At 66.0% G+C, this 23,698-nt stretch overlaps 6 protein-coding genes across 6 annotated transcripts; 3 read left to right on the top strand and 3 right to left on the bottom strand.

The window, feature by feature from the left end:
- Positions 1-495: 495 nt before the first annotated feature.
- EMIHUDRAFT_101420 (hypothetical protein) lies at positions 496-2,478 on the bottom strand (the record flags this gene model as incomplete). Its single annotated transcript, XM_005774654.1, has 1 exon — positions 496-2,478. The coding sequence occupies one exon, from the start codon at positions 2,476-2,478 to the stop codon at positions 496-498; it is 1,983 nt and encodes a 660-aa protein (XP_005774711.1).
- Positions 2,479-2,864: 386 nt separating this feature from the next.
- EMIHUDRAFT_101419 (hypothetical protein) lies at positions 2,865-5,800 on the top strand (the record flags this gene model as incomplete). Its single annotated transcript, XM_005774653.1, has 5 exons — positions 2,865-3,032; positions 3,140-3,514; positions 3,588-4,026; positions 4,156-4,910; positions 5,732-5,800. 5 exons carry the CDS (start codon positions 2,865-2,867, stop codon positions 5,798-5,800), a joined length of 1,806 nt encoding a protein of 601 aa, XP_005774710.1.
- Positions 5,801-6,284: 484 nt separating this feature from the next.
- On the bottom strand, positions 6,285-9,505 carry EMIHUDRAFT_463702 (hypothetical protein; the record flags this gene model as incomplete). Its single annotated transcript, XM_005774652.1, has 8 exons — positions 6,285-6,860; positions 6,935-7,336; positions 7,532-7,594; positions 7,729-7,830; positions 7,980-8,216; positions 8,474-8,803; positions 8,943-9,207; positions 9,279-9,505. 8 exons carry the CDS (start codon positions 9,503-9,505, stop codon positions 6,285-6,287), a joined length of 2,202 nt encoding a protein of 733 aa, XP_005774709.1.
- Positions 9,506-9,607: 102 nt separating this feature from the next.
- Positions 9,608-10,413, top strand: EMIHUDRAFT_354743 (50S ribosomal protein L20). The gene is made up of 2 exons (XM_005774651.1): positions 9,608-9,943; positions 10,018-10,413. Exons 1-2 carry the CDS (start codon positions 9,638-9,640, stop codon positions 10,099-10,101), a joined length of 390 nt encoding a protein of 129 aa, XP_005774708.1. The 5' UTR covers positions 9,608-9,637; the 3' UTR covers positions 10,102-10,413.
- A 38-nt stretch (positions 10,414-10,451) lies between these two features.
- On the bottom strand, positions 10,452-11,609 carry EMIHUDRAFT_354741 (hypothetical protein). Its single transcript, XM_005774650.1, has 2 exons — positions 11,364-11,609; positions 10,452-11,262 (listed from the first exon to the last, which is right to left on the bottom strand). The coding sequence occupies exons 1-2, from the start codon at positions 11,599-11,601 to the stop codon at positions 10,763-10,765; spliced, it is 738 nt and encodes a 245-aa protein (XP_005774707.1). The 5' UTR covers positions 11,602-11,609; the 3' UTR covers positions 10,452-10,762.
- Positions 11,610-17,857: 6,248 nt separating this feature from the next.
- On the top strand, positions 17,858-23,355 carry EMIHUDRAFT_207461 (hypothetical protein; the record flags this gene model as incomplete). Its single annotated transcript, XM_005774649.1, has 9 exons — positions 17,858-18,682; positions 18,800-19,612; positions 19,766-20,578; positions 20,744-21,233; positions 21,615-21,775; positions 21,944-22,345; positions 22,502-22,873; positions 22,949-23,249; positions 23,327-23,355. 9 exons carry the CDS (start codon positions 17,858-17,860, stop codon positions 23,353-23,355), a joined length of 4,206 nt encoding a protein of 1,401 aa, XP_005774706.1.
- Positions 23,356-23,698: the final 343 nt, after the last annotated feature.

Genomic DNA, 23,698 nt, shown 5'->3' with positions numbered 1-23,698 from the left:
CACTTCTCTCGACCGCCTGCTTGTAGCCGGCGGTCTGAAGCTTGCCCTTGAGGTGGAGCGCCTCGTGGCAGTAGACGCGCTTGTCGGCGCGACGGCGTGGCCCATTTGCCCGCGCGCCGTCGTCTTGATTGCCCCGTAGACGGACCAGTTGCGCTCGGCCGCCGACGCGCAGACCGGCTGCGCGAGCACGCGGCGCGCGACAGCGGAGATGTGCTGAGGGGGGGAGGTGGAATACGTTGGTATTCCAACGTATTCCAAAAACTTTCCCCAAAGCGAATATTCCGTATAAAATTTTCTTCGCTCCGCGAATTCACAGAGTAGGGCCCCCGTATACAGCGTAGTACGTGTCACTGCAACACGGTATGCTACCCACTCGGAGTGCATAGCTTCGCTCCTAGGCGCTGCGGGGCGCCGGCGGCAAGCACGTACCACCACACAGCCGTAGTCGATGGTTCGATGGAACCAATCCAACCAAGGTCTCTCTCAGTTCTCAGATCACTTCTGCAGCTTGAGGTGCGAAAAGCAGGCGCTCGCCACGAAGGTGAGCGCGAAGCCGACCAGCTGCGCGGTGGACCACGTGCGCAGCTCGCCCAGGAAGAGCGCGGACAGGAAGAGGAGCAGGACGATCTTCACGTTGCCCAGGATGGCGGTGCCGACCGTCGAGAGCGTCGCGAGCGCTTGGAAGAGCGTCACGTTGTAGGCCACGGCGAGCAGGCACGAGCCAAGCAGGAAGCCGAGGGCCGTCGCCGGCTGCGTCGCCAGCGCGGCGCTCAGCACGCCGAGCTCGGAAGCGAGCGCAAACGGCAGGAGCGCGAGGAAGGCGACGGGGCCGGTGAGCGCGGTCATCTGGAAGGCGTCGAGCTTGGCGTGGCCTCGCATGATCCGGCCGGAGACTGAGATCTGCAGGCACTGCGCGAGGGTCGACGTCGCGGTCAGCAGCACGCCCTTGGCCGTCGAGCCTCCGAAGCCCGAGTAGATCGTAGTGCCCGCGCCGCCCGAGATGAGGAGCAGGCAGAGCGCCTCGGCTCGGCTCGGCACCGTGCCCTCGAGGCAGACGAGCAGGAGGCTGGTGACAACGGGGCCCGTGGCTCGCACCACCTGGTTGAGCGAGAGCTCGATCGAGACGAGCGACGCGTTGTTGAGGGCGATCTGCAGCGCGTTCATACTGCCGATGAGGCAGAGCGCCTTCACGCGTCCCCGCGCCTCGGCGACGAGGGTGGCGGCGTAGCCCTCGTGCAGCAGCATCAGCGGCGCGAGAAAGGAGGCGCCAAAGATCATGTGGGAGGCCGTCATAAGCAGCGGCAAGTGCAGCCCGCCAACCACACCGAGCGCCCAGCGGTTAAGGAGGGAGAGCGCCGAATTGAGGCCGATGAAGGCGCACACGATGCCTGCAGCGAAGAGCATTCGCCTAAGGGAGCCACCGCCGCCGTCGTTGACGCAGCTGCCGCCGCCGCCGTCGTTGACGCAGCTGCCGCCGCCGCCGGAGTGCGGCGGCGGCGGGCGGTAGACGAGCCCCAGCCGGCGGCAGAGCAGCGAGACACCCACTGAGAGTGGCAAGAGGAAGCACGCGCACAAGACGAAGGCCAACGCGCCCCGCTGGCCGCGCGCCAAGGCCTCGGGCGACGGTGCCCCGCCGCCGCCGCCGGCAGCCTCCGTCTTGCCACCGGCAGACGCAGCTGCGCGATGCGTGGAGCGACGGTGATGGTGGTGGTGCTCGTGCTGGCCAGCGGGAGCGAGCGCGGTGCAGCCAAGCCCGCCGTGTCGTTTGAGGAAGGTGAGCCACTTGCCGTTGGGGGCCTCGCGCAGCTGTTTAAGCGCGGACGCCTCATGCGCCCGCCGCATATTGATGGACTGGTCGTCGAGCAACGAGAGCTTCTTGTGGGAGGAAGAGGTCGTGGAGGAGGAGGAGGACGCGCTCGGCTCCACGACGAGCCGCTGCTCGGGCACCGCGACGACCCGCAGCTGTATGCGCACGCCGGCGCACGGCGCGAGGGCGCGACCGAAGAGGTGCTCGACGCGTGCCGCATGGTACGCGCTCGTCACCACTGCCACCTCAGTGAAGCGACCCTCCTTTGCCGCCACGTAGTCGCGCGTCATCAGCGCCTCGTCCACCGTGGTGAGCGCGGGGATGCCCTCGTCGACCAGCGCCGAGGAGGGCAGCCCGCTCTCGAGCAGCGCATCGGCGACCAGTCTCCAGTGCGGCCGCGTCCGCTCCGTCCCCGGCCCGCGCGCAATGCCGAGGTGCAACGTCTCATTGAGACCTCCGCTGGTCAGCACGCTCACGCGATGCCGAGTTGTGGTCGCGGCCGCGGCGAGGTCTATCGTGGCCTGCAGGCGCGGCAGAACGTCGACATCAAGACGTCCGAAGCGATCATTCGTGCCGCCGCATTGAACCACGAGCAGGTGACCCGACGAGCTGACCCGACGAGGTGGTGAGCCCACCGAGGCAGCAGAGATGACGAGCAGTGCTGCGAGCATCGCGGGCACGATTTGGGTGAGAACGGCGTCTCTGGGTGCACTTCGTTTTTCGTCACGGGTAGGCTGGCTGGGAGAAGAGCTGCAAAGAGACGCAGAGCATCGTCAAGATTCAAAGCTGTGCGTATGGACGTTCTGGGTGAGAACGGAGTTCTCTGGGTAAGCTCAGCTGTGAACTTCCCAGTTGTTTGCTCTTGCTTGCGCGTGACCTCTTGCGTGCACGCCCAAGCTCGAGCGGCATCACGCAGAGCGAGCTCTGCGCAGGTCCCGCGACCTTCTCGGGCAGGAGCCCACCTCTCCTTCCCTCCGTGCGCCCAACGATATGGGCAAATCCGCGCCAAAGCGCGCTTCCTACGCTGACCAAGACGTACGGCCCGCAGAGGCAAAGGATGGCTCTGCCTCGGGGGCTGGCGGGGGCACCGACGGGGCCCCAGCCGCGCCTCCCGCTCCTGTGGACTCGGCCGAGGAGCTACGAGTGCTTCGCAAGCGGCTCGAGCGGGTCGAGGCTCAAGCCGCCCAGCCGCACCCGACGGGGGACCCCCCACCGGGAGGCGGCGGTGGCGGCGGCGACGGCGGCGGAGCGGGCGGCAAGGCGGCCAAGGACCGCGAGCGGGTGCGCCCCGACCCTCCCACCCCCCCAGACTCCGACGCCGACTCGTCGGAGGACGACGTGGGCGGCGGTGGTCACCGCGGCCCCCCCCGCCTCGGCGGCGGCGTCGGTCGCGACGATGCTGTCGGCGAGCTGTTCGGCGGCCACAAGCTTGCCTGCGACTACGACAGCGACAACCCCTTCGAGCGGAAGCGCGGACTGCAGCTGCGGACCTCGCACTACGCACCAGCGGCGGCGGGCGACACCGTGCACGCAGAGCTGCACCGCAAGCTCGGGGCCGCGAACCAACGAGAGGTGTGCACCCTCCTTCCCTCCCTCTCGTACATGTACGACCTGCACACGCACCTCGAGCGGCTCGAGGTCGCGATTGGCGACGAGCGAGATGATCCCGGAGATGCCCGCAGGGCGCTGCGGCTCGTGCACGAGCAGGTGCAAGCGGCGCGCCTGCAAGCCGGGTCCGCGCCTCGACGAGCTCGAGTCCGTCGGGAAGGGCGCCCTCGAGGCGGCCGAGTTCGACCCGCTCTACGGCAATGAGCGGTCGCAGAGCGGCGCCCGCTCCCTGCTCGGACAGCGGCTCCACGAGTCCCGCGTGTCCCGCCGCCACACCCGCCTCGGCAGCGCGGTCGCCTCCGCCGACAGTGCCCGGCTCAAGCCCAAGCCCCCCGGCGCGTCCAAGCGGGTCGGCCGCCTGGGCGGCGGCGGCGGCGGTGACGGTGGCGGAGGTGGGCACGACAGTAGCGGCAGCAGCCGGCGGGGCGGCGGCGACAGCGGCGGCAGCGGCGGCGGCGGCGGCAACGGCAGCAGCGGCGACCGCCGCAGCGGCGACGGCGGCGGGAGCGGCCAGCGCGGCGGTGGCCAGCGCGATGGCGACGCCCGTGGCCAGCGCGATGGCGGGGTTTCCGGACGCGGCGGCGGCGGCCGGGGCGGCGGCCGCGGCGGAGGTGGCAGCGCTCGCGGCGGCGAGCGCGGCTAGGAGGCCCGCGCGGCGCCTCTGGCTGGCAGCCAGGGCGTGGACGCGACCTCCTCTTCGCCAGGCCCCCGAGAGCTGACCGGCTCGGGGGTTCCACCAGGTCTCAAGACACACCGCGATCGGGTCCGCTCGAGGCTCTCCGCCTGGCGGGACATCGGCGCGAGCCGGCAGACGCTGCGCTGGCTCGGCGAGGGCGTGCGCGTGCCGTGGAACGAGAGGGGACCACCTCTCCCGCTCCACCACGGCGTGGGCAGCTTCTCGCCGGACGAGCGAGCGTGGCTGACGCTGGAACGCGATCGCTGTCTCGGCACAGGCGCGTGGCGCCGGGCGACTCGCTGCGACTACGTCTCGCGAGCCTTCGTGGTGTGGCACAAGGGCAAGCCGCGCCTCGTGATCGACTTGCGGTGGGTGAACGAGCACGTGGAGAAGCGCAGCTGCAAGTTCGAGTCGCTGGCGACGCTACGGCGGCTCGCGAGGCTCCACGACTTCATGTTCTCGCTCGACCTGACCGACGCCTACCACCACATCGGCGTGCACGAGTCGGACGTCGACTACTTCACCTTCGCGGTCGAGACGGAGGCCGGCGTGGAGTACTTCTCACCCCCGCGCTCAACTTCGGCTGGACTCTCTCTCCGTGGGTCTTCACCCAGGCTGCGCGACGTGGTGCGCTATCTGCGCAACCCGGATGCGGCGGCCAGGCCGCGCTACGGGCAGCGGCGGCGCCACTCGGGCGTGCACCGCGGCGTGCGGACGCTCCCGTGGCTCGACGACTTCGCTTTCTTCGTACGGGGCGTGCGGGCGGACCACCCGGAGTACGGCGCGATGCTGGAGGCGGCTCGCGCCGAGAGCATGCGTGTGCGGTGGTGGCGTCGGCGGGGGCGTCGGCTCCGGTGGCCGTGGAGTGTGCAAGCTGTTTCCTGTGAATTATTCGGGCTCGAGGACTGTCTGTTGGTCGCGGTTGTCTGTTTCGGGCGCGTCTGTCGACCGGGTCTGTTGGTGGGGGGCCGTGGCGTGTGCAAGCTGTTTCGTGTGAATTATCGGGTGGCGGTGTTGAAAAATCTCGTTCTGTGAATTATTCCTGGAGTTTTGGCTCGAGAGGACACCTGACCGGGCACTTGCTGGGGGGCAGATTTCAGGTCCCTGACCCTGTAGAGTGACACCTGACGTCCTGACCGGGCACTTGCTGAAATTTATCCGTCTGTGTGTCAGTGTGTGGCGACGATTGCGTTCGCTGTGTGGGTGATATACGGAGGGAAGAGTGTTGGAGCCGCGCACACTTCAAGCTTGCGGTCTTAAACTTCGTTTGCGACATGCCGCGCCACGTCTCGCGCGCTCTCCCTCACTCTGTGCTACGGGGAGCGGACCCTGAGTTGACCAGGGGTTGTGCGCTGGGTCCTCCTGCTCGGCTCCAGCCAGTAAACAAGTCTTGTCATCAACAGAGTAGATGGATCTGACCTCAGGGCTGATGTGACCAAGCGCTGGTAGCGTGGTTTAACCTCACACCCATGGTCTCACAGTGTGCCGGCAGTCGCCGAGCAGTGTCGCTCACACAAGCCGCAGCACAAGAGACTGAGGGCCAGTGAGGGCAAGCCCATCGCTGTCACAGCTGTGGCAGCCGCACAGTGGGTTGTGCCAACTGTGCAGAGCGTGTGAGCAGCAGAGGAGCTGCTCTCCAGGCTTCTGTCGCAAAGAGCTGCATGCCACCGAAAGCGCTGTCGAGGTTCGCCGAGCGCGGCGCAGGTTGAGGGACACCGTCACCGACGAGCGCGTTGGAGTATTCACTCCGGACAAAGACAGTGGCACGCACACGAGCTGCGGCCGTGCCACTGTCATAGCGGCGAGGCGCGGGACCGTCTGTGGCGAAGTGGGTCGCGTCCCTCGATTTCCTCAACTCAGGGTCCGCTCCCTTTAAATGCTTTTTTAACTAACACAGGTATACACACCTAATAGAATACCCCCCCCCCCTCGACTGCACTCCCTTTTTAGAATACATAACACTTTCTTCGCGGTTGTTTTCATATTCATCATCAAATATTTTGAAACGACAAACATGGATCAAGAGAGGGAAGAGGGTGCGGGGCCGGGGGCCGAGTCGACGGGCCGAGAGGGGCGGCCCCCCGCGGGCGCCATAGTAGACGCGACGACCCGCGAATCAAGTCGTCGCGCGCCGCCGGACTCCCCCCTCGGGCGTCTGTCGCGGATCGAGACACCAACCACCGCCCCCCCGCGTCAGAAGCGCAACTTGTTCGCGGCGTTGACGAGCATCTGGACGCCGAGGTCCGAGCGCGTGAGGATCGACTCGGGGTGGAACTGCACGGCGGCGAGCGGCAGCTCCGCGTGCTGGATGCCCATGATGACGCCGTCGGTGGTCTCGGCCGTGATGCGCAGGCAGGCGGGGTGGCTCTCGCGCTGCGAGTAGAGCGAGTGGTACCGCCCCACCTGGAACTCGGCGGGGCAGCCGGCGAAGATGTCGCCCGGCGCGGCGGTCAGCCGCACTGAGCCGGGCTTGCCGTGCTGCGGGTAGGAGAGGACGCCGAGCGACCCGCCAAAGTGCTCGACCATGCCCTGCAGGCCGAGGCAGACGCCGAAGAGCGGCACCTTGCGCCCGAGCATCAGCTCGATGGTGCGGCTCAGGTCGAAGTCGGCCGGCTTGCCCGGGCCGGGCGAGAGCACCGCGAGGGTGGGCTGCAGCGCGTCGAGCTGCGCCGGCTCGAAGCCGAAGCGGAGCGTGGTGACGAGGGCGCCGGTCTGGCGCAGGTAGTTTGCGAGCGTGTGCACGAACGAGTCCTGGTGGTCGACGAGAACCTGCGCGGGGGAGGGTCCGAGAGCGTCCGCGAGGGCCCCGCCTGTGAGGCGGCGAGGCCGTCGTCGAAGCGCACCACGCGCGCCGACGACGACGCCGCCGCCGGGATCCGCGCGAGGGAGGCTGGCGGCGGGTCGGGCCGCAGGACGGCGTCGCGCATCGCCGACGCCTTGAGCTCGGTCTCCTTCTCCTCGGCGGCGGGCTCGGAGTCGTACAGGAGCGTCGCGCCCGCGCGCACCTGCGCGAAGCCGCCCGCGATGCGCACCGTCCGCAGCGTGAGCCCCGTGTTCAGGCATCCGTCGAAGCCGATGCAGCCGACCGCGCCGCCGTACCAGTGGCGCGGCGACTCCTCGTGGTCCTCGACGAACTGGATGGCCCACGGCTTCGGCGCGCCCGTGACGGTGACCGCCCACGTGTGCGCGAGGAAGGCGTCCATCGCGTCGAAGCCGTCGCGCAAGTAGCCCTCGACGTGGTCCACCTGCGGGGCGGCGCGGGAAGGGGGGGGGGGTGGAGGGGGAGGGGGTGGAGGGGGAGGGGGAGGGGGGCGGCGTGCGGGGAGGGGGCGGCGTGCCGTGGGGCGCGGCTCGGCGACCGCGGCGCGCGCGGGGGGGGGGGGGGGTTTTTGAAGGGTTAATTAGGGGATACCGGGCCTGGGGAGGGGGCGGTCGCTTGCCGTGTGGATGAGCCGCGAGTACATCTCGATCTGCCGGCGGCCGATGACGGTGACCGAGCCGGCCTGCGGGGGCGAGAGGCGCTGCGGTGATGGGCAGCTCCCGTCTCCTCCCGCCTCGGAGCCCTGCGGGCCGGTCAGTGCGGGCAAGGAGGGGGGGAGGGGTGCGGTTGCGGAGGGGGCGGCGGAGGGGGCGGCGCCTCGCAGATGCGCGACTTGTCGTTGCGGTCGACGTCGGTGCACATCGTCAGCTCCGACTCCTCTTTCTTGTCGGCGAGGATGGTCTGGATGTTCTTCGCGTCCTACACCCACGGCGAGGGAGGGTGACCAGCCGCGTGCCTCGCCAGCCCCCGGGGAGCCGCGAGCGCTCCTCCATCGCGTCGGCGCCGCGGCGGATCGTCCCCGAGATGGGACACGTCTCACACCGCCAGCCGCGCGCGTCTCGCTCCACCCGCACAAACATCTCTGGCGAAGCGCCGACGAGGTACTCGGGCTGCCCGCCGCCGCCGCCGCCGTCGACGCCGCGGTCGGGGCCGAGGTTGATGAGGAACCCATAGGGCGAGGGGTTGCGCGAGCGCAGGCGGCGGAAGATGGCCGAGGGTGGGTCAGGGCAGGGCTCGGCGAAGTTTTGGGAGAGGACGACTTCGAAGAGGTTGCCGACCTCGAACTCCTTCTTGGCGCGAGCCACCTGCCGCGGCGAGGGCAGGGCAAGCTGGCGAGCGGTCGGGCTGCGGCGGCGGGGCCAGAGCAGCGCGGGGGGGGGGCGTGGCGAGAGGGGGCGCGGCGCGCGCCTTGCTCGCGAAGGCGCCCGCCGCGTGGTCTCTCCGGAAGGGGAGCTGCTCCTGCGGGAGGGAGGGGGGGAGGGAGGGCGGAGGAGGGTCGGAGGAGGATGTGAGAGGCTCAAAGAAGCTGGTCCGTGGGACCCCAGCAGACCCCAGCAGACACCTCTGGGAGAGGGACGTATGGCAACGCGAGGCCGGAGCGAGGCAGGCCGGCGGAGGAGCGGCCGCCGACCGTAAAATCGTAGGTGAGGCGCCACGCGCCTACGGAAGGAGGGCCCGGGCGAGCGTCGAGGGAGGGATCAGGGAGGAGTCGTCTCGAGGCGGGCCGCGCAGTCGCGCCGCGCGTGTGGATGTCGACTACGAGGAGCTCGTCGGGCAGGTAGAGGAGCAGGTCACGCGCCCCTGCGACACGCGACTGCGCCGGCCGGATCGGCTCGAACTGGAAGGTCAGGTCGTAGCCGAAGGCGCCGTACAAGCCGAGCATCGGCTCCGCCTGCCACCGCGAGGCGTGCCGCGAGGCGTGCTGAGCCGGCGGCCGAGGCGGGGGCGTGTGGAGGTGGTGGCGAGGGAGGAGGATGGGGAGGGAAGGCGGGCGGCGCCTCGCACGAGAAGAGGTCCCGCAGCGCGCGCACGAGCGAGAAGATGGAGTGCTGCCGCGAGCGCTGCTCCTCTGCGAAGCCGGCAGCCGGCGGCTTGACGGAGCCGCGCAGCACGGCGGCTCCGGCCTCCGTCTGGCTGAGCGAGATGGCCTCGACGGCGTCGCAGCGAGAGAGCGCCTCGTGCACGGGCGCGACGAGCACCTCTCCGCGCGCGTTGAGCGCCTCGATCGCGAAGGTGCGCCCAGAGGCCTCGAAGCAGAGCGGCGGGTTGACGAAGCCCATCGTCCAGCGGGCATACCTGTGTGCGAGGACCGGCGGCTCAGCCGACCCCGGAGGCACGGCGTGCGCGTGCCGTCCGCGCAAACGCACCGGCCCGGAAACTCGTACGAGGACTCAAACATGCAGCCGCGCTCCGAGTCGAGCCGCGAGACGAGGGCATCAATCTCGGCCCGCTGGTCGCCGAGCGGCGTCACGCTCGAGTCGACCGTGATGCCGCCGCCGGTGACGTAGCGGCCAGGGCTGGTGGGCACGCGCGGGGCGCCGAGGTTGCGCGACGGAGGCTCGGCATTCGTGTCGTGAGGCCGCTTGGTCGGCATCGACAGCGACCGGCAGCTTGTCGGCTTGTGCTCGTCGGAGCTCTCGAAAAGAAAAAAACTGCTGCGGCGCCGCGTACAAAAAGAAAACGCGAGGCGTGACGGTGAGAGGTCCTCTCGACTCCTCGGGCACATATGGGCCGGCGAGAAACCATCTTCAGGCTCGCCAAGGGCTTCCGCGGCCGCTCGAAGAACTGCTGGTCGCTCGCGCTGCGCCGCGTGCAAAAGGGCCTGCAGTACGCGTACGCGCACCGCCGGCTCAAGAAGCGCGAGGCGCGCGCCGTGCAGATCCAGCAGATCAACGCGGGAGCGCGCGAGTACGGCATCTCGTACTCGCGACTGATTCGCGGCCTGTACCTTGCCGACATCGGGCTGAACCGAAAGATGCTCTCGGTGCTCGCGCGGCAGGAACCCTACTCGTTCCGGGCGATCGTGGAGGAGGCGCGAGCACCGGCGGCCGCCATCTCCCCAACTCCCCGCCCGCTTGCCCCAGCCCGACGCACCGTCGGCCGCAGGCGAAGAAGGGGCTGCGCGTCAGCGTCCTTGGCGTGGAACAGGTCGACGCCGGCAGCGGTGCGCAGCGAGGCGCGGACAGCTGACGCCAAACCGGGATGGTGGTGCATATCTCGAGGCATGACTAGTGCACAGTGTGTGCCGTGCGGCGCAAGCACGGAGGGGTGGACAGCGTGCCGCGGCCCCGCTCTTGGGGGCCTTTGGCGTCTTTGAGACGCATACTGTGTCACGGTCTCCTGGGTCCTGACCACTCTTCCACCACTCCGCCGCCCGAAAATCATGTCGTTCGTGCGAGCTGCGACGTGCGGGACCGTCGCGCGACCGCGAGCCGCGAGGCGCGTCGGCTTGTGGGAAGCAGTAGTGACCAGTACCAGTGTCCGTGTTGGCGTCCGCCGAGTCGCAAGAGTCATCTGCTCCCCACAACCGACTATCAGATAGCAATTTAATTTAGGTGTTATTGATATGAGATGGAGAGTACGATACGTTAAAGGACACCACGGACCAAAAGCAAAACAGACAGGAGGGCGCTGCCGCAGCGATGCGGGCCGCGAGCGATAGCCGGTCACCTGAGTCTAGCCACGCGGGAGCAGCTGCCCCCCCGACTCCGCCGGCTGTGTCGCAACACACGGCACAGAGGGGGGGGGGGGGGGGGAAGAGCTTCCGCGCCCGCATCGGACCGGCGTGGACGGCGCACACCCGCGGCTCGTGGGCTGCAGCGGCGGCGGCGGGGGAGGGCACGACAGCCCCTTACATCGACGCCTGCGAGGAGCGCTGCGAGCGGCGCTGCGACATCTTCTCCGCCTTCTTTTCGCGCGCCTCCTTCTGGCGGAGCGCCAGCAGCTTCTGGTACGCCGCCGCCTCGCTCTTCGCCTTGACCTGCCGCGCCTTTTTGACGGCGAGCCTGTGCCGCTTGCGCTGCAGCGAGATAGGGGTCACGAGCCGCTGGATCTTTGGCGCCTTGGAGCCCGGCTTCTTGTCCTCCGACTTGGCCGGCACCTCCCGGCGGATCACATACTTGCGCACGTCGTCCTCCTTGGACAGCGCAAAGAGCTTGCGGATCTTGGACGCACGCTTCGGGCCAAGGCGGCGCGGGATCTGCTTGTCTGTGAGGCCCTCGAGCTCGGCGTCGCCCTTCTTGACGATGACGAGGTGCAGCACGGCGATATTGTGCGAGATGATGCACCCGCGGCAGGACTTGCGGTACCGCTCGCCCTTGCGCATCCCGTAGCCGCGGCAGCCCTGGTCGCCTGCGGCGCGGGCGGCGGTGCGCAGATAAGCCCTGCACCGTCCCCCACTGCCTGCGCCGCTGGCGGCGCGGGAATCGCTCCGCGGGCGGCGGCGCGCGCACCCTTGGCCATCATCAGGCGGACACGGTCCGCGGTCAGCACGCCCTGCTTCATCGGGAAGCCCTGCTTGTCCTGCCCGCCCATCACCTTGAAGATGTACCCGGCGAACTCCTCGCCGAGGTCGGAGCCATCGACCTCGGTGGCCAGCCTCTTGTCGTAGAGGGTGCGCAGCTTCTTCTCGTCCTCGATCTCATACAGCTTTTGGCACCCGGTGGACGGGTTCGCAATGTTGAGCTTCATTGCGGCCGCCCTGCGCAGCGCCTGCAGAGGGGGAGAGTGGCGTGTGATGGCGGTTGTCCGACGCGTATGCCCAGGACGCCGCAGCGGTCGGTCTGGCGGCGCAGCGCGTCTTTGCGCGCGGCGCCCGATGCGGGCTCTCCCGAGCCCACAGGCGGCGGCGCAAGAAGGGCTGGCGAGGGCGCAGCGAGCCTGAGAGCCAGCGCGTGGAGTCTGGCAGAAAGAAAAACGAATCGCGAAGGGGCGCTGACTGGCTGCAATGCCATATCTTTTGTGCCTAGGTTGTAGAGCACCTCAAAAAACTACATACACTGAAAAAATGTCTTGGAGGGAAAAGTTTTTCGATGAGGTGGAGGTGGTCCGTGGTGAGCCGATTCCCAGATTCTCCAGATTCCCCCTCGAAAACCGCCCCTTTTAATTCATTGCGGCCGCGGGTTTGCTCGGATTACTTTTCACTCGAAGACATACTAGTTTTTTGGCGTTCCGGTGCCTACAAAAAATATCCGAGATCATATGGAGCCTGGAGCCAGCGCGTGGAGTCTGGCAGAAGAAAAACCTCGGCCTATCTTCGAAATCATGAGCCCCCCGCCAATACTGTCGTTGTTCAGTTCCATTCGTGGCGAGCACCTGCTTGGCACCTGCACGGTCGGTGTTTTGTCGGTGTTGGCCATCCGGGCGGGATTATCGATATCGTGAGAGTTCGAGAGAGATTTTAGAGTTTTACAAAGAATTTGAAAACCAACAAGAAATCACGACTCTCACAGTGATTTGGGCTCGGCAGCTTGTCAGCCCTCAGCCGAAGCTGGGGCCGGTCCCGTAGCCGAGAGAGCCCGCGCCGATGAGTTCGACGCGGTCGGGAGGCCTTGCGGAGAGGCCAGCGAGGTGGCGATCGCTGTACTTCATGGTCGTCATCAAGTGACCGGCTGACAAGCCAGAGGTCGATACTCCAGGGCTAGGGCTCTCTTGCACCCGAAGGGGACCCCAGTGCCAGCGTCATCGGTGGAAGTACAAGTGTTCGAAGAGAGAGTGGAACTGAGCAACGTAACGACATGACCAGTGCTTGAGCACTTGAGCACTTGATAGGGTCGATTCCGCATGGTACGGGACCCCTCGATCGTCTCACCCTCCCTCTGAGCACATGACTTGACTGCAAATGATCGCGGCGCAGCGCGTCTTTGCGCGCGGCGCCCGATGCGGGCTCTCCCGAGCCCACAGGCGGCGGCGCAAGAAGGGCTGGCGAGGGCGCAGCGAGCCTGAGAGCCAGCGCGTGGAGTCTGGCAGAAAGAAAAACGACTTTCTTAAGGGGCGCTGACTGGCTGCAATGCCATATCTTTTGTGCCTAGGTTGTAGAGCACCTCAAAAAACTACATACACTGAAAAAATGTCTTGGAGGGAAAAGTTTTTCGATGAGGTGGAGGTGGTCCGTGGTGAGCCGATTCCCAGATTCTCCAGATTCCCCCTCGAAAACCGCCCCTTTTAATTCATTGCGGCCGCGGGTTTGCTCGGATTACTTTTCACTCGAAGACAGACTAGTTTTTTGGCGTTCCGGTGCCTACAAAAAATATCCGAGATCATATGGAGCCTGGAGCCAGCGCGTGGAGTCTGGCAGAAGAAAAACCTCGGCCTATCTTCGAAATCATGAGCCCCCCGCCAATACTGTCGTTGTTCAGTTCCATTCGTGGCGAGCACCTGCTTGGCACCTGCACGGTCGGTGTTTTGTCGGTGTTGGCCATCCGGGCGGGATTATCGATATCGTGAGAGTTCGAGAGAGATTTTAGAGTTTTACAAAGAATTTGAAAACCAACAAGAAATCACGACTCTCACAGTGATTTGGGCTCGGCAGCTTGTCAGCCCTCAGCCGAAGCTGGGGCCGGTCCCGTAGCCGAGAGAGCCCGCGCCGATGAGTTCGACGCGGTCGGGAGGCCTTGCGGAGAGGCCAGCGAGGTGGCGATCGCTGTACTTCATGGTCGTCATCAAGTGACCGGCTGACAAGCCAGAGGTCGATACTCCAGGGCTAGGGCTCTCTTGCACCCGAAGGGGACCCCAGTGCCAGCGTCATCGGTGGAAGTACAAGTGTTCGAAGAGAGAGTGGAACTGAGCAACGTAACGACATGACCAGTGCTTGAGCACTTGAGCACTTGATAGGGTCGATTCCGCATGGTACGGGACCCCTCGATCGTCTCACCCTCCCTCTGAGCACATGACTTGACTGCAAATGATCGCGGCGCAGCGCGTCTTTGCGCGCGGCGCCCGATGCGGGCTCTCCCGAGCCCACAGGCGGCGGCGCAAGAAGGGCTGGCGAGGGCGCAGCGAGCCTGAGAGCCAGCGCGTGGAGTCTGGCAGAAAGAAAAACGACCGGCCTAAGGGGCGCTGACAACGACGAGAGTGGGACAGCCGCGAGGTGGCATGAAGGTTGCAGCGAGAAGCGGCGAGAGACTGCGAAAAGAGATACGAGGAGGCAGACCCCCCAGGGTGGGCGACGGCTAGCGCATCACACCCTCCTCTCCTTAAAATCCCTGTGTGGTGGCGGCGTGCCGTTCTCCCATCCCTCCCTTGGGTTGTGTGTTTTCTTTCTTTCTTTCTTTCTGGCTGCTTGGGTTGTCTGTTTTCTTTCTTTCTTTCTGGCTGCAATGCCATATCTTTTGTGCCTAGGTTGTAGAGCACCTCAAAAAACTACATACACTGAAAAAATGTCTTGGAGGGAAAAGTTTTTCGATGAGGTGGAGGTGGTCCGTGGTGAGCCGATTCCCAGATTCTCCAGATTCCCCCTCGAAAACCGCCCCTTTTAATTCATTGCGGCCGCGGGTTTGCTCGGATTACTTTTCACTCGAAGACAGACTAGTTTTTTGGCGTTCCGGTGCCTACAAAAAATAATCGCAGTGGGCGTCAGAAGAGTCGTCCTCTCGTGTGACACATATTGCGGCACGTGAGTGAGACAGACGGCTCCGGCGCGCGCGCGCAGCGCAACAGGCGTTTTTTATGCAAACAGCAAACGGGACGGCCTGCGCAGCCTCTAACTATTTAGGACGGCGTTGTCGAGGTTCTCGAGGTGGATATCCTTTGGCCGCGTTGGGTAGCGAGGATTGGTGTGACGCGATCCACGCAGGCGTGGTTTCTGACGGCCGACCGTCAGTGCACGGAGTTGCCCCTTCTCCGACTGCCCCGGCTAGTTCACGAGTTTCGCGGGAGTGACCCCATGCGTCAAACCCGAGACCTAGCGCGGGTGGGTTGGGGGGGGGCTCGCTGCAAGAAACCGAATTTACAATACTGTCGTTGTTCAGTTCCATTCGTGGCGAGCACCTGCTTGGCACCTGCACGGTCGGTGTTTTGTCGGTGTTGGCCATCCGGGATTCTGCAGGGATTATCGTGAGTTCGTGACTGCTAATATGCGCGTCATCTTCAAACACCCCCCCCCTCGCACCTAGCCGCCCCCATTCTCGCAAGACGTGTGAGCATGAGGGGGGTGGTGGTACCCCCCTACAGGTACAGGTGCCCCTGGCCAGGCCTCTGACCGAGAGGGGGGTACACTCGCGGGAGCCAAGACTGCTCGACCGACAGGGGGGTGCCTGGAGGAGTATTCGCGCCGTTGCAACTGCCATGTCGGCCGGTCGTCGGCTGCTGCTCTCGCCTCGCTGGCGGCGCGTTCAAGTGCCGCGGCGCCCAGCCCTCCTGTGGGCCCGCGGCGGCTCGCCGGCGCGGTTCGGCACAATGTGACCGATCCGGGTCCGTCCCGGCGTACCGCCGGTGCCACTTCCTCGCCGAAATTTTGCTCGACCAGTTTGTCGACAAACCTATGCCAGAGCTCCTGCTGCTCGACTGAGCGGCGGAGCCGGCCCCTCGGCGCCTAGCCGCCGACCACACCCACAAAGAACCCTGCACAAAGATCGCACGGGCGGGGACCTGTTCCTTTTTACCCATCTCACAGTAGAGAGGTGTCCGTTTTTATTTATTTATTTATACTCTAGTATCACTCTCTGCCTCCTCGACCTCCTTACCAACATCTTCTTCACATGGTGGACGTCATATATCTTCTTGTCTGCCGCCCTGAGAGAATAGCAGAGAGTGCTTCTTCAGGTTACACCTTGCTGATGATCTGGTAGTTGCTGATCGGTCACACCGCCATCGCCGTCGGGGAGAGGGGGGACGACACTGCTTCTGCAGCGTGCACCTCGATCCTGTACCGTGTTTGTTATGACCCCCCCAATGAACACACCAGTGAGGGAGGGCGAGACGATCGAGGGGTCCCGTACCATGCGGAAGCGACCCTATCAAGTGCTCAAGTGCTCAAGTTGCTGGTCCAGCGGAAGGCCTCCCCATCGTTGCCGCTCGTCAGCTTGTAGCCCTGTGAGAGTTGCACAGGGGTTGTGCGCTAGGCCCTCCTGCTCGGCTCCAGCGAGTAGACAAGTGTTGTCATCAACAGAGTAGAAGGATCTGACCTCGGGGCCGATATGACCAAGCGCTGGTAGCGTGGTTTTACCTCACACCCATGGTCTCACAGTGTGCCAGCAGTCGCCGAGCAGTGTCGCTCACACAAGCCGCAGCACAAGTGACTGAGGGCCAATGAGGGCGAGCCCATCGCTGTCACAGCTGTGGCAGCCGCACAGTAGGCTGTGTCAACTGTGCAGAGCGTGTGAGCAGCAGAGGAGCTGCTCTCCAGGCTTCTGTCGCAAAGAGCTGCATGCCACCGAAGGCGCTGTCGAGGTTCGCCGAGCTTGGCGAAATCCGGGGACGCCGTCACCGACGAGCGCGTTGGACTTTTCACTCCGCGCGGACAAAGACGGGTACACGCACACGAGCCGCGGTCGTATACCCGTCTTAGCGGCGAGGCGCGGGACCGTCTGTGGCGAAGTGGGTCGCGTCCTCGCCTTTCCTCAACTCACGGTCCTTCCCCCGTACTTGCACGCTCTGTTCTGGTACGGTAGCGCGGGCCGTCTGGGAGGGGTCCCGTCACCCTTCACCTCACGGTACCACCGGAGGATAAAGAGGCCCTTGGGATCGTTGATGAAGACCCCGTTGCTGCGCTGACTCATCGAGAGCTGGCGCAGGTACTCTGCACTCGAGCTGCCAGTGGCGCGGCGCGCGTCTACCGACTACCGTGCCGTCGGCGGCGGCGGCCGCCTGGGGAGCGCACACGGCACAGCGCAGATGGCGGCGCAGGCGCAGGCGGCGGCGGCGGCACAGACGGCGGCGGCCACCCCCACCCAGACGTAGGCATATGACTGTAGGCCCCCAGAAGGCCAGCTGGTAGCTTCATTTGTAGTAGCACAGCCGCGGGTCCGCAGAGGTGGGGCGGGGGGGGTTGAGAGAGAGACCCATGACCGATTTCCATCCCATGACTACATGGACCACACTCACATGTCTTTGCATGTAATTTTGTTATACCCTCATGGGGCACAAGAAAGAGGCTGCACGGCCTGTGTACGGTCTGTGCTGCTGTCGGGCTAAAGTGCTGTCAACGCTGTCAGGCTGTCGGGCACTGTCAGGCGCTGTCCGCCGACCGGGGTTTGCTGTTAGGCTGTCAGACCAGGGCTCGGTGTGGGGGGGCGCGAGGTGTGTGCACACAGGGGCGCGTGCTGCATTGAGTCACAGTGTAGAGAGAGAGAGACTTTCCTTTTGAATCATCAAAACATCAACTGTTTCTCATGCATGCAATTCTGTATATACACAGCGGCTATGGCGACTCTGACGGCGGGGCGCACGACACGATGTAGAACTCGAAGTCGATAGAACTCGAAGTCGATATGGGAGCGAGCTCCAAGGTGGTCAGATTCCACCCGCCGCGCTTGAGAAAACAGTCCGACGGTTCGCTGTCGGCGATGGGACGGTATGCGGTATAGGGTCGTATTCGTAATCGTAGACTGGGCTCTGCTGCCCTCTCCGTCGTTTGCCGGGCAAACGAGTCGCAGGTCGACGATGCGTTGCACGCGTCGACGCACTCCTGCCGTGCCATTGATCGGCTGGTCGGGGAGGGAGGTCGTACGTAGCCGCCGCTGGTGGGGACGATCCCGAATGGCCGGTTCTGGTAGCCGAGGGTGCACTCGGGCGGCGGAGGAGGCGGCGAGGGCGGCGCGGGGGGCGGCGGTGCGCACGACGTGATGTAGGTCTTGAATTTTCGTGCTCCCTTCGCAAAGAAGAATTTAGACAAAACAACTCTCTCTCACAGCTGACAGGCACAGAAGAATTTAAACGACAGAAGAAAAGCGGCGTTTTGAGCGGCTCCGCTGTGTCTCTTCGCCGAATGAAGACCTCGGCAACCTTGATGCGCCTCCTTCTGCTCGGCGTTCTTGCGGGGCTCGCGGGCGGCGCCGCTCTCGTCGCGGGCGTCGCCCGCGGCTCGGACTCGATCATGCACACCAGCATCGGCTTCGACGGGCACTCGACGGAGGCGGCGCGCTCGGCGCCGCCCGGCTGTGAGATCGCAGCCGGGGTCACCTCCCAATCAGCGTGCGGCGCCGGCCGCATCACGCTGGGCGTCACTGCCGACGTCCAGCGCAAGATCTTCAACAACCGCGGCAGCTTCAGCGGGCCGCACAAGACGTGCTCCGCCTTTGACGGCTGCCGCGGCGGCGGCGACTTGGCGGACAAGCTGGTGAGACTCGCCGGCATCGGGTGGCACGGGCCGAACGCCTCCGCGTCGCTCGGCGACGACGCGTGCGCGGAGGCGGCCAACAAGGAGATGTGCATCATGAACGTGCGCACGTGCGCGACCAGCGAGTCCTGGGACGCGAACGTGGGCAACAAGTCGAGCGAGTTCTCGCTCGAGGGCAACTCGGCGCACGCGTGGAACAAGGGCGTCGCCCTCCACGCCGGTTTGCTCGAGGCCCCCCTCGGTTTCGACCGCAAATTTCTCTACCCGCTGGCGGGAACGCTGCACGCCTCTGGCACCTGCAGTGCAGGCGGCGGCGAGACATTGGGGCAGTCTCGGCCGACAACCGAGAAGCTCTTGATTGGCGCGCGCGACTTCGTTCGCGCTATCGTCAACAAGATTAGCTCTTTGATGACGGCGATCCAGCAGAGCCAGCTGCGCTCTGAGCGCAAGGCTGGCGCGGATCTGTCGCAGATGAACGCGGCGGAGGAGGGCGCCGTCCTGAGCAGCTCCGGCGGCGGGTCCGGCGGCGGGTCTGGCGGCGGCGGCGCCGGCAGCCGGCAGGCGACGGAGGCGGCGCTCTCGACAGCGCGCCGCACCCAGCGCTCGCTCCAGAGCACCGGCACGCACGGCGCGATCATCGGACGGAAGGGGCGGACGGTGCCGGCCTTTGCGCACCCCTCGAGCGCGTCCGAGCTCATTGGCGCTGAGACCGCACCTTCAACGGCCGCTATCGAGGCGAAACTCGCCGTCGGCGGGGCTGAAGTCAACGGCGAAGAGCACGGCCTCGCCACACCGCTCCACGCGAGCAAGGGGCGAGTCGGCACCGACGGTGGGAGCGGCTCCTCCCCACCCGGCCTCCTACTGGCCAGTACCTCCAGTCCCGGCGCTGACATCGACGTGGTCGCCGACCCCTCGTCGGGCGGGACCGCGACTGTCCACGCGAGCGCCACGGCGCACTCCGCTGGCACGCGGGCGGCGACGCTCCGTGCGGCGTCCGCCGTGCAGGGCAGCAACACGAGTCGGCTCGCGTCTCCCAAGGCGCTTCCCTCTGGGCTGGTCTCAAGTTGCCAGATGCGGCTCTCTGAGCCAACCCTCGCCTGCCGCGCCGACGTCGGCGAGGCGCTGGGCACGTCGTGGGCCTCCGGGCAGCAGCTGCTTCGGCCTACGCAGGGCGAGAAGCTGCTCCAGACCGGCGCGCGCGGCTTCGTGCGCGCCTTCGTCGACAAGATCAGCACTTTGATGACGGCGATCCAGCAGGGCCCGCTGCGCCCTGAGCGCATGGCTTGCGCGGCTTGCGCGGATCAGTCGCAGAAGAACGCGGCGGAGGGCGCCCTCCTGACGGCGGGTGTGCTGCCCCTCGCCCACGAGTGCGGCGCGGCGGCGGCCGCGACCACCAGCGGCCCCATCGCGGGCGACACGGATCACGTTTGGCTCGATATCGGCCAGTCGCTCAGCGGCGGCTGCGGCGGCGGCTGCGGCGGCGGCTCCGGCGGCGGGTCTGGCGGCGGCGGCGGCGGCAGCCGGCAGGCGACGGAGGCGGCGCTCTCGACAGCGCGCCGCACCCAGCGCTCGCTCCAGAGCACCGGCACGCACGGCGCGATCATCGGACGGAAGGGGCGGACGGTGCCGGCCTTTGCGCACCCCTCGAGCGCGTCCGAGCTCATTGGCGCTGAGACCGCACCTTCAACGGCCGCTATCGAGGCGAAACTCGCCGTCGGCGGGGCTGAAGTCAACGGCGAAGAGCACGGCCTCGCCGCACCGCTCCACGCGAGCAAGGGGCGAGTCGGCACCGACGGTGGGAGCGGCTCCTCCCCACCCGGCCTCGCCGTGGCCAGTACCTCCAGCCCCGGCGCTGACATCGACGTGGTCGCCGACCCCTCGTCGGGCGGGACCGCGACTGTCCACGCGAGCGCCACGGCGCACTCCGCTGGCACGCGGGCGGCGACGCTCCGTGCGGCGTCCGCCGTGCAGGGCAGCAACACGAGTCGGCTCGCGTCTCCCAAGGCGCTTCCCTCTGGGCTGGTCGCAAGTTGCCAGATGCGGCTCTCTGAGCCAACCCTCGCCTGCCGCGCCGACGTCGGCGAGGCGCTGGGCACGTCGTGGGCCTCCGGGCAGCAGCTGCTTCGGCCTACGCAGGGCGAGAAGCTGCTCCAGACCGGCGCGCGCGGCTTCGTGCGCGCCTTCGTCGACAAGATCAGCACTTTGATGACGGCGATCCAGCAGGGCCCGCTGCGCTCTGAGCACGAGGTTTGCGCGGCTTGCGCGGATCAGTCGCAGAAGAACGCGGCGGAGGGCGCCCTCCTGACGGCGGGTGTGCTGCCCCTCGCCCACGAGTGCGGCGCGGCGGCGGCCGCGACCACCAGCGGCCCCATCGCGGGCGACACGGATCACGTTTGGCTCGATATCGGCCAGTCGCTCAGCGGCAGCTGCGGCGGCGGCTCCGGCGGCGGCTCCGGCGGCGGGTCCGGCGGCGGGTCTGGCGGCGGCGGCGGCGGCAGCCGGCAGGCGACGGAGGCGGCGCTCTCGACAGCGCGCCGCACCCAGCGCTCGCTCCAGAGCACCGGCACGCACGGCGCGATCATCGGACGGAAGGGGCGGACGGTACCGGCCTTTGCGCACCCCTCGAGCGCGTCCGAGCTCATTGGCGCTGAGACCGCACCTTCAACGGCCGCTATCGAGGCGAAACTCGCCGTCGGCGGGGCTGAAGTCAACGGCGAAGAGCACGGCCTCGCCGCACCGCTCCACGCGAGCAAGGGGCGAGTCGGCACCGGCGGTGGGAGCGGCTCCTCCCCACCCGGCCTCGCCGTGGCCAGTACCTCCAGCCCCGGCGCTGACATCGACTTTGTCGTCGACCCCTCGGCGTGCCTTGAGCTGTCGCTGCGTAGGCAGGTCAAGAAGACGGGGGCGGGCCGCAGCCACGAAGCTGGCTCCGTGCATTGGCTCGCCAGCGCACGTGCTCTCCGAGTTGGCATTGTGATCCTCTTCTTCCTCGACATGTCGGACGAGTGCAGCGGCGGCGTCGCCCCCGATGCGCGCAAGGGCCCCGGTTTTTGCCCCGAGATCGGCACGGCGCAGGACTTGGTTGATCGTTTGGGGTGGGGCGCCGTTCCTCGCCTGTGGCTCGGCGCCGCTGCCTCACACACAGCCGTTACTTGCGGCGCCGCGCCGGGCGCCGAGCTCCCCTCCGCTAGCGAAGCCACCGGCGCCGCCACGATCGGTGCCGACTACGCTGCTGGGCAGCTGGTCGAGACGGGCCTCCGCGTGGGAGTTACTGTGCTGCTCGGGATGGCGGTCTCGCTCACACGGACCCCCGGCATCGTCCGCGTGGCTTCCGTTGCGTTGGTCATCGGCAACGCGGCCGCGTCGCCGCCGCCGTCCTCGCCGCCGTCGCTGCCGCCATCGTCGAGTTGGAATGTCCGCTCTCCAGGATGCGTAGCGGGCTCCAACCTGAAAAAATACCTAGGCGAGTCGCTGACCACGGCCCAATGCCAGGAACGCTGCGTCGAATGGGCAGGGGAACAAGCATGCGTGGGGTTCGAGTTTGGCGTCAATCACGGCAGAAACGATGACTACAAGCCGGGAGACTGCGTACTCTCAAGCAGCGCAGACGCCACCGAGATCTGCGGGGCTCGGCACAACCTCGACTTCTACTACCGGCCGTCACCGCCGTCGCCGTCGCCGCCGCCGCCGCCGCCGCCCCGAACACTAGATTATAACGCCGCGTGCTTCACTCTAGACGATCGGCCGCTCGACGAGTGCTGCGCGCACAGAGACGGTAGGAGGGACAGCGTGTACTACGAAAGCAATTGCGTCCCGCTGACGACCGGCCGCTGCCAGCCGGAGTGCTGGGCCAAGGGCGAATGCGGCTCGGGCGCCGACTACGACATGGACGGCAGTCAGATCATCCCTTGCAGCTCGAGTTGGCAACACTTTCCTCAAGCTTGCGTTTATGGCAACAATCTGGAACCGAAACACTATGGCAAGACCACGGCCCAATGCGAGGCTCTCTGTGTCGCATACGGCACAACATGCTTGGGCTTCGAGTTCGGCGTCAATCACGGCAGAGGCGATGACAACTGGCCGGGAGACTGCCAGCTCTCAAGCAGTGCTGCATACTCCACCACGGGCTGCGGGCAATCCCACAACCTCGACTTCTACGTCCGTCCGCCGCCGCCGCCGTCGGCGCCGCCGCCGCCCTCCCCACCGCCGTCACCGCCGTCACCGCCGTCGCCGCCGCTGCTGCCTCCGACGCCGCCGTCGATGCCGCCGCCGCCACCCTCCCCGCCGCTGCCGCCCTTCACTCCGGGCAACGAGCTCGTCCGGACCGTGGATGAGCTACGCGCGGCTCTCGAGGGTAACGCCTCAGACATAGTGCTCGCACCGGGTCGGTACTCGCTTACTAAGCAAATCGTGATCGAGCGATCGCTCACTCTCCGTGCACTCACGCCAAGGACAGCGGTGCTCGATGGAGGGGACAAAACAAGGGTGATCTACGTCGACATGAGCAGCAGGAACATAAGGTGCAAGAACGACGACGGTTGGTTAAACACCAAGTACGAGTCCGTGTTTCTGGACGGACTCGTCATTCAAAATGGACGGAGTGATGGTGGTGCGGGGATCTTTGCGATTGCAAGTGATGAATGTCGCTTGCACCTGAACGTCAAGGACAGCGAGTTTAATGACAATGTTGCGGGGGCGGCGAATACTCCAGACCACGCCTATTACTTCGACGCTTTCGAATACTACCCTGATCGTCAACAGGAGCGTGGCAGATCTGGCTCGGGGGGCGCACTCTCCACCGACCTTCCTGTTTACAGCTCTATCTCGAAGTCTGTCTTCCGTCGCAATCGCGCCCACGGAGAATCATACCAGAAGACAGGAACATACGATGGCACGGGCGGTGCCATCGCTGTCCACTCCAGTCGCGCGCTCTTCATCGACGAGTGCGTGTTTGAAGATAATCACGCCGACCGCGAAGGCCACCACCTTTTTGCTGAAATTAGACAACAAGGAGGGCAGAATTTCCCCAGTGAGTGGCAGAGTGGCTTTCCGGCAGAATACGGTTTTAGTGCAGTTGTCGATGCAAATGCACCGTACCAGAACTTTGTCGTGAAGGACAGCACGTTCGGGCCTTACCAGTGGCCCAGCACGGGGCCGACAAACAGTAAGCCCCAAAGGTGGGCCAAAGGTGGGCCTGCACTCATCGCCGTCCCGATTCAGCTCAACTTTTACTGTCCACTCGGCATGTGGATGCCGAACGATGCCGACGTGAGAAGGCCATTTACAGACTGCGCGAACTACTGCAGTGCGGGCCGGTATGGCGACCGACACAATATTACCGAGCCCGATTTGTGTCCCATCTGCCCTGTCGGCCACTTTTGTCTGGAAGGGAGCGGGCAACCCAATGCCTGCCCGAGCGGCACCTGCATGCCATTTAATGGGGCTATCAGTAGCACTAGCTGCATTCTGTGCTCTCCGGGCTCCTTCGCTGCCACGGCCGGCCTCTCCGAG

The sequence above is a fragment of the Emiliania huxleyi genome, assembly GCF_000372725.1.
Source record: "Emiliania huxleyi CCMP1516 unplaced genomic scaffold EMIHUscaffold_31, whole genome shotgun sequence".
Classification (NCBI taxonomy): Eukaryota; Haptophyta; order Isochrysidales; family Noelaerhabdaceae; genus Emiliania; species Emiliania huxleyi.
The sequence above is the reverse complement of the archived record's forward strand: the minus strand, read 5'-3'. Positions and strand labels throughout refer to the sequence as shown.

What these genes read in the sequence shown, in the direction of transcription:
- EMIHUDRAFT_354743 (XM_005774651.1), top strand. Translation starts at nt 9,638, where the DNA reads ATGGGCCGGCGAGAAACCATCTTCAGGCTCGCCAAGGGCTTCCGCGGC. An exon ending in TCCGGGCGATCGTGGAGGAG is followed by an intron (nt 9,944 to 10,017) that starts GCGCGAGCACCG and finishes CGTCGGCCGCAG; the next exon opens with GCGAAGAAGGGGCTGCGCGT.
- EMIHUDRAFT_354741 (XM_005774650.1), bottom strand. Translation starts at nt 11,601, where the DNA reads ATGAAGCTCAACATTGCGAACCCGTCCACCGGGTGCCAAAAGCTGTAT. An exon ending in CCGCCTGATGATGGCCAAGG is followed by an intron (nt 11,263 to 11,363) that starts GTGCGCGCGCCG and finishes CCCGCGCCGCAG; the next exon opens with GCGACCAGGGCTGCCGCGGC.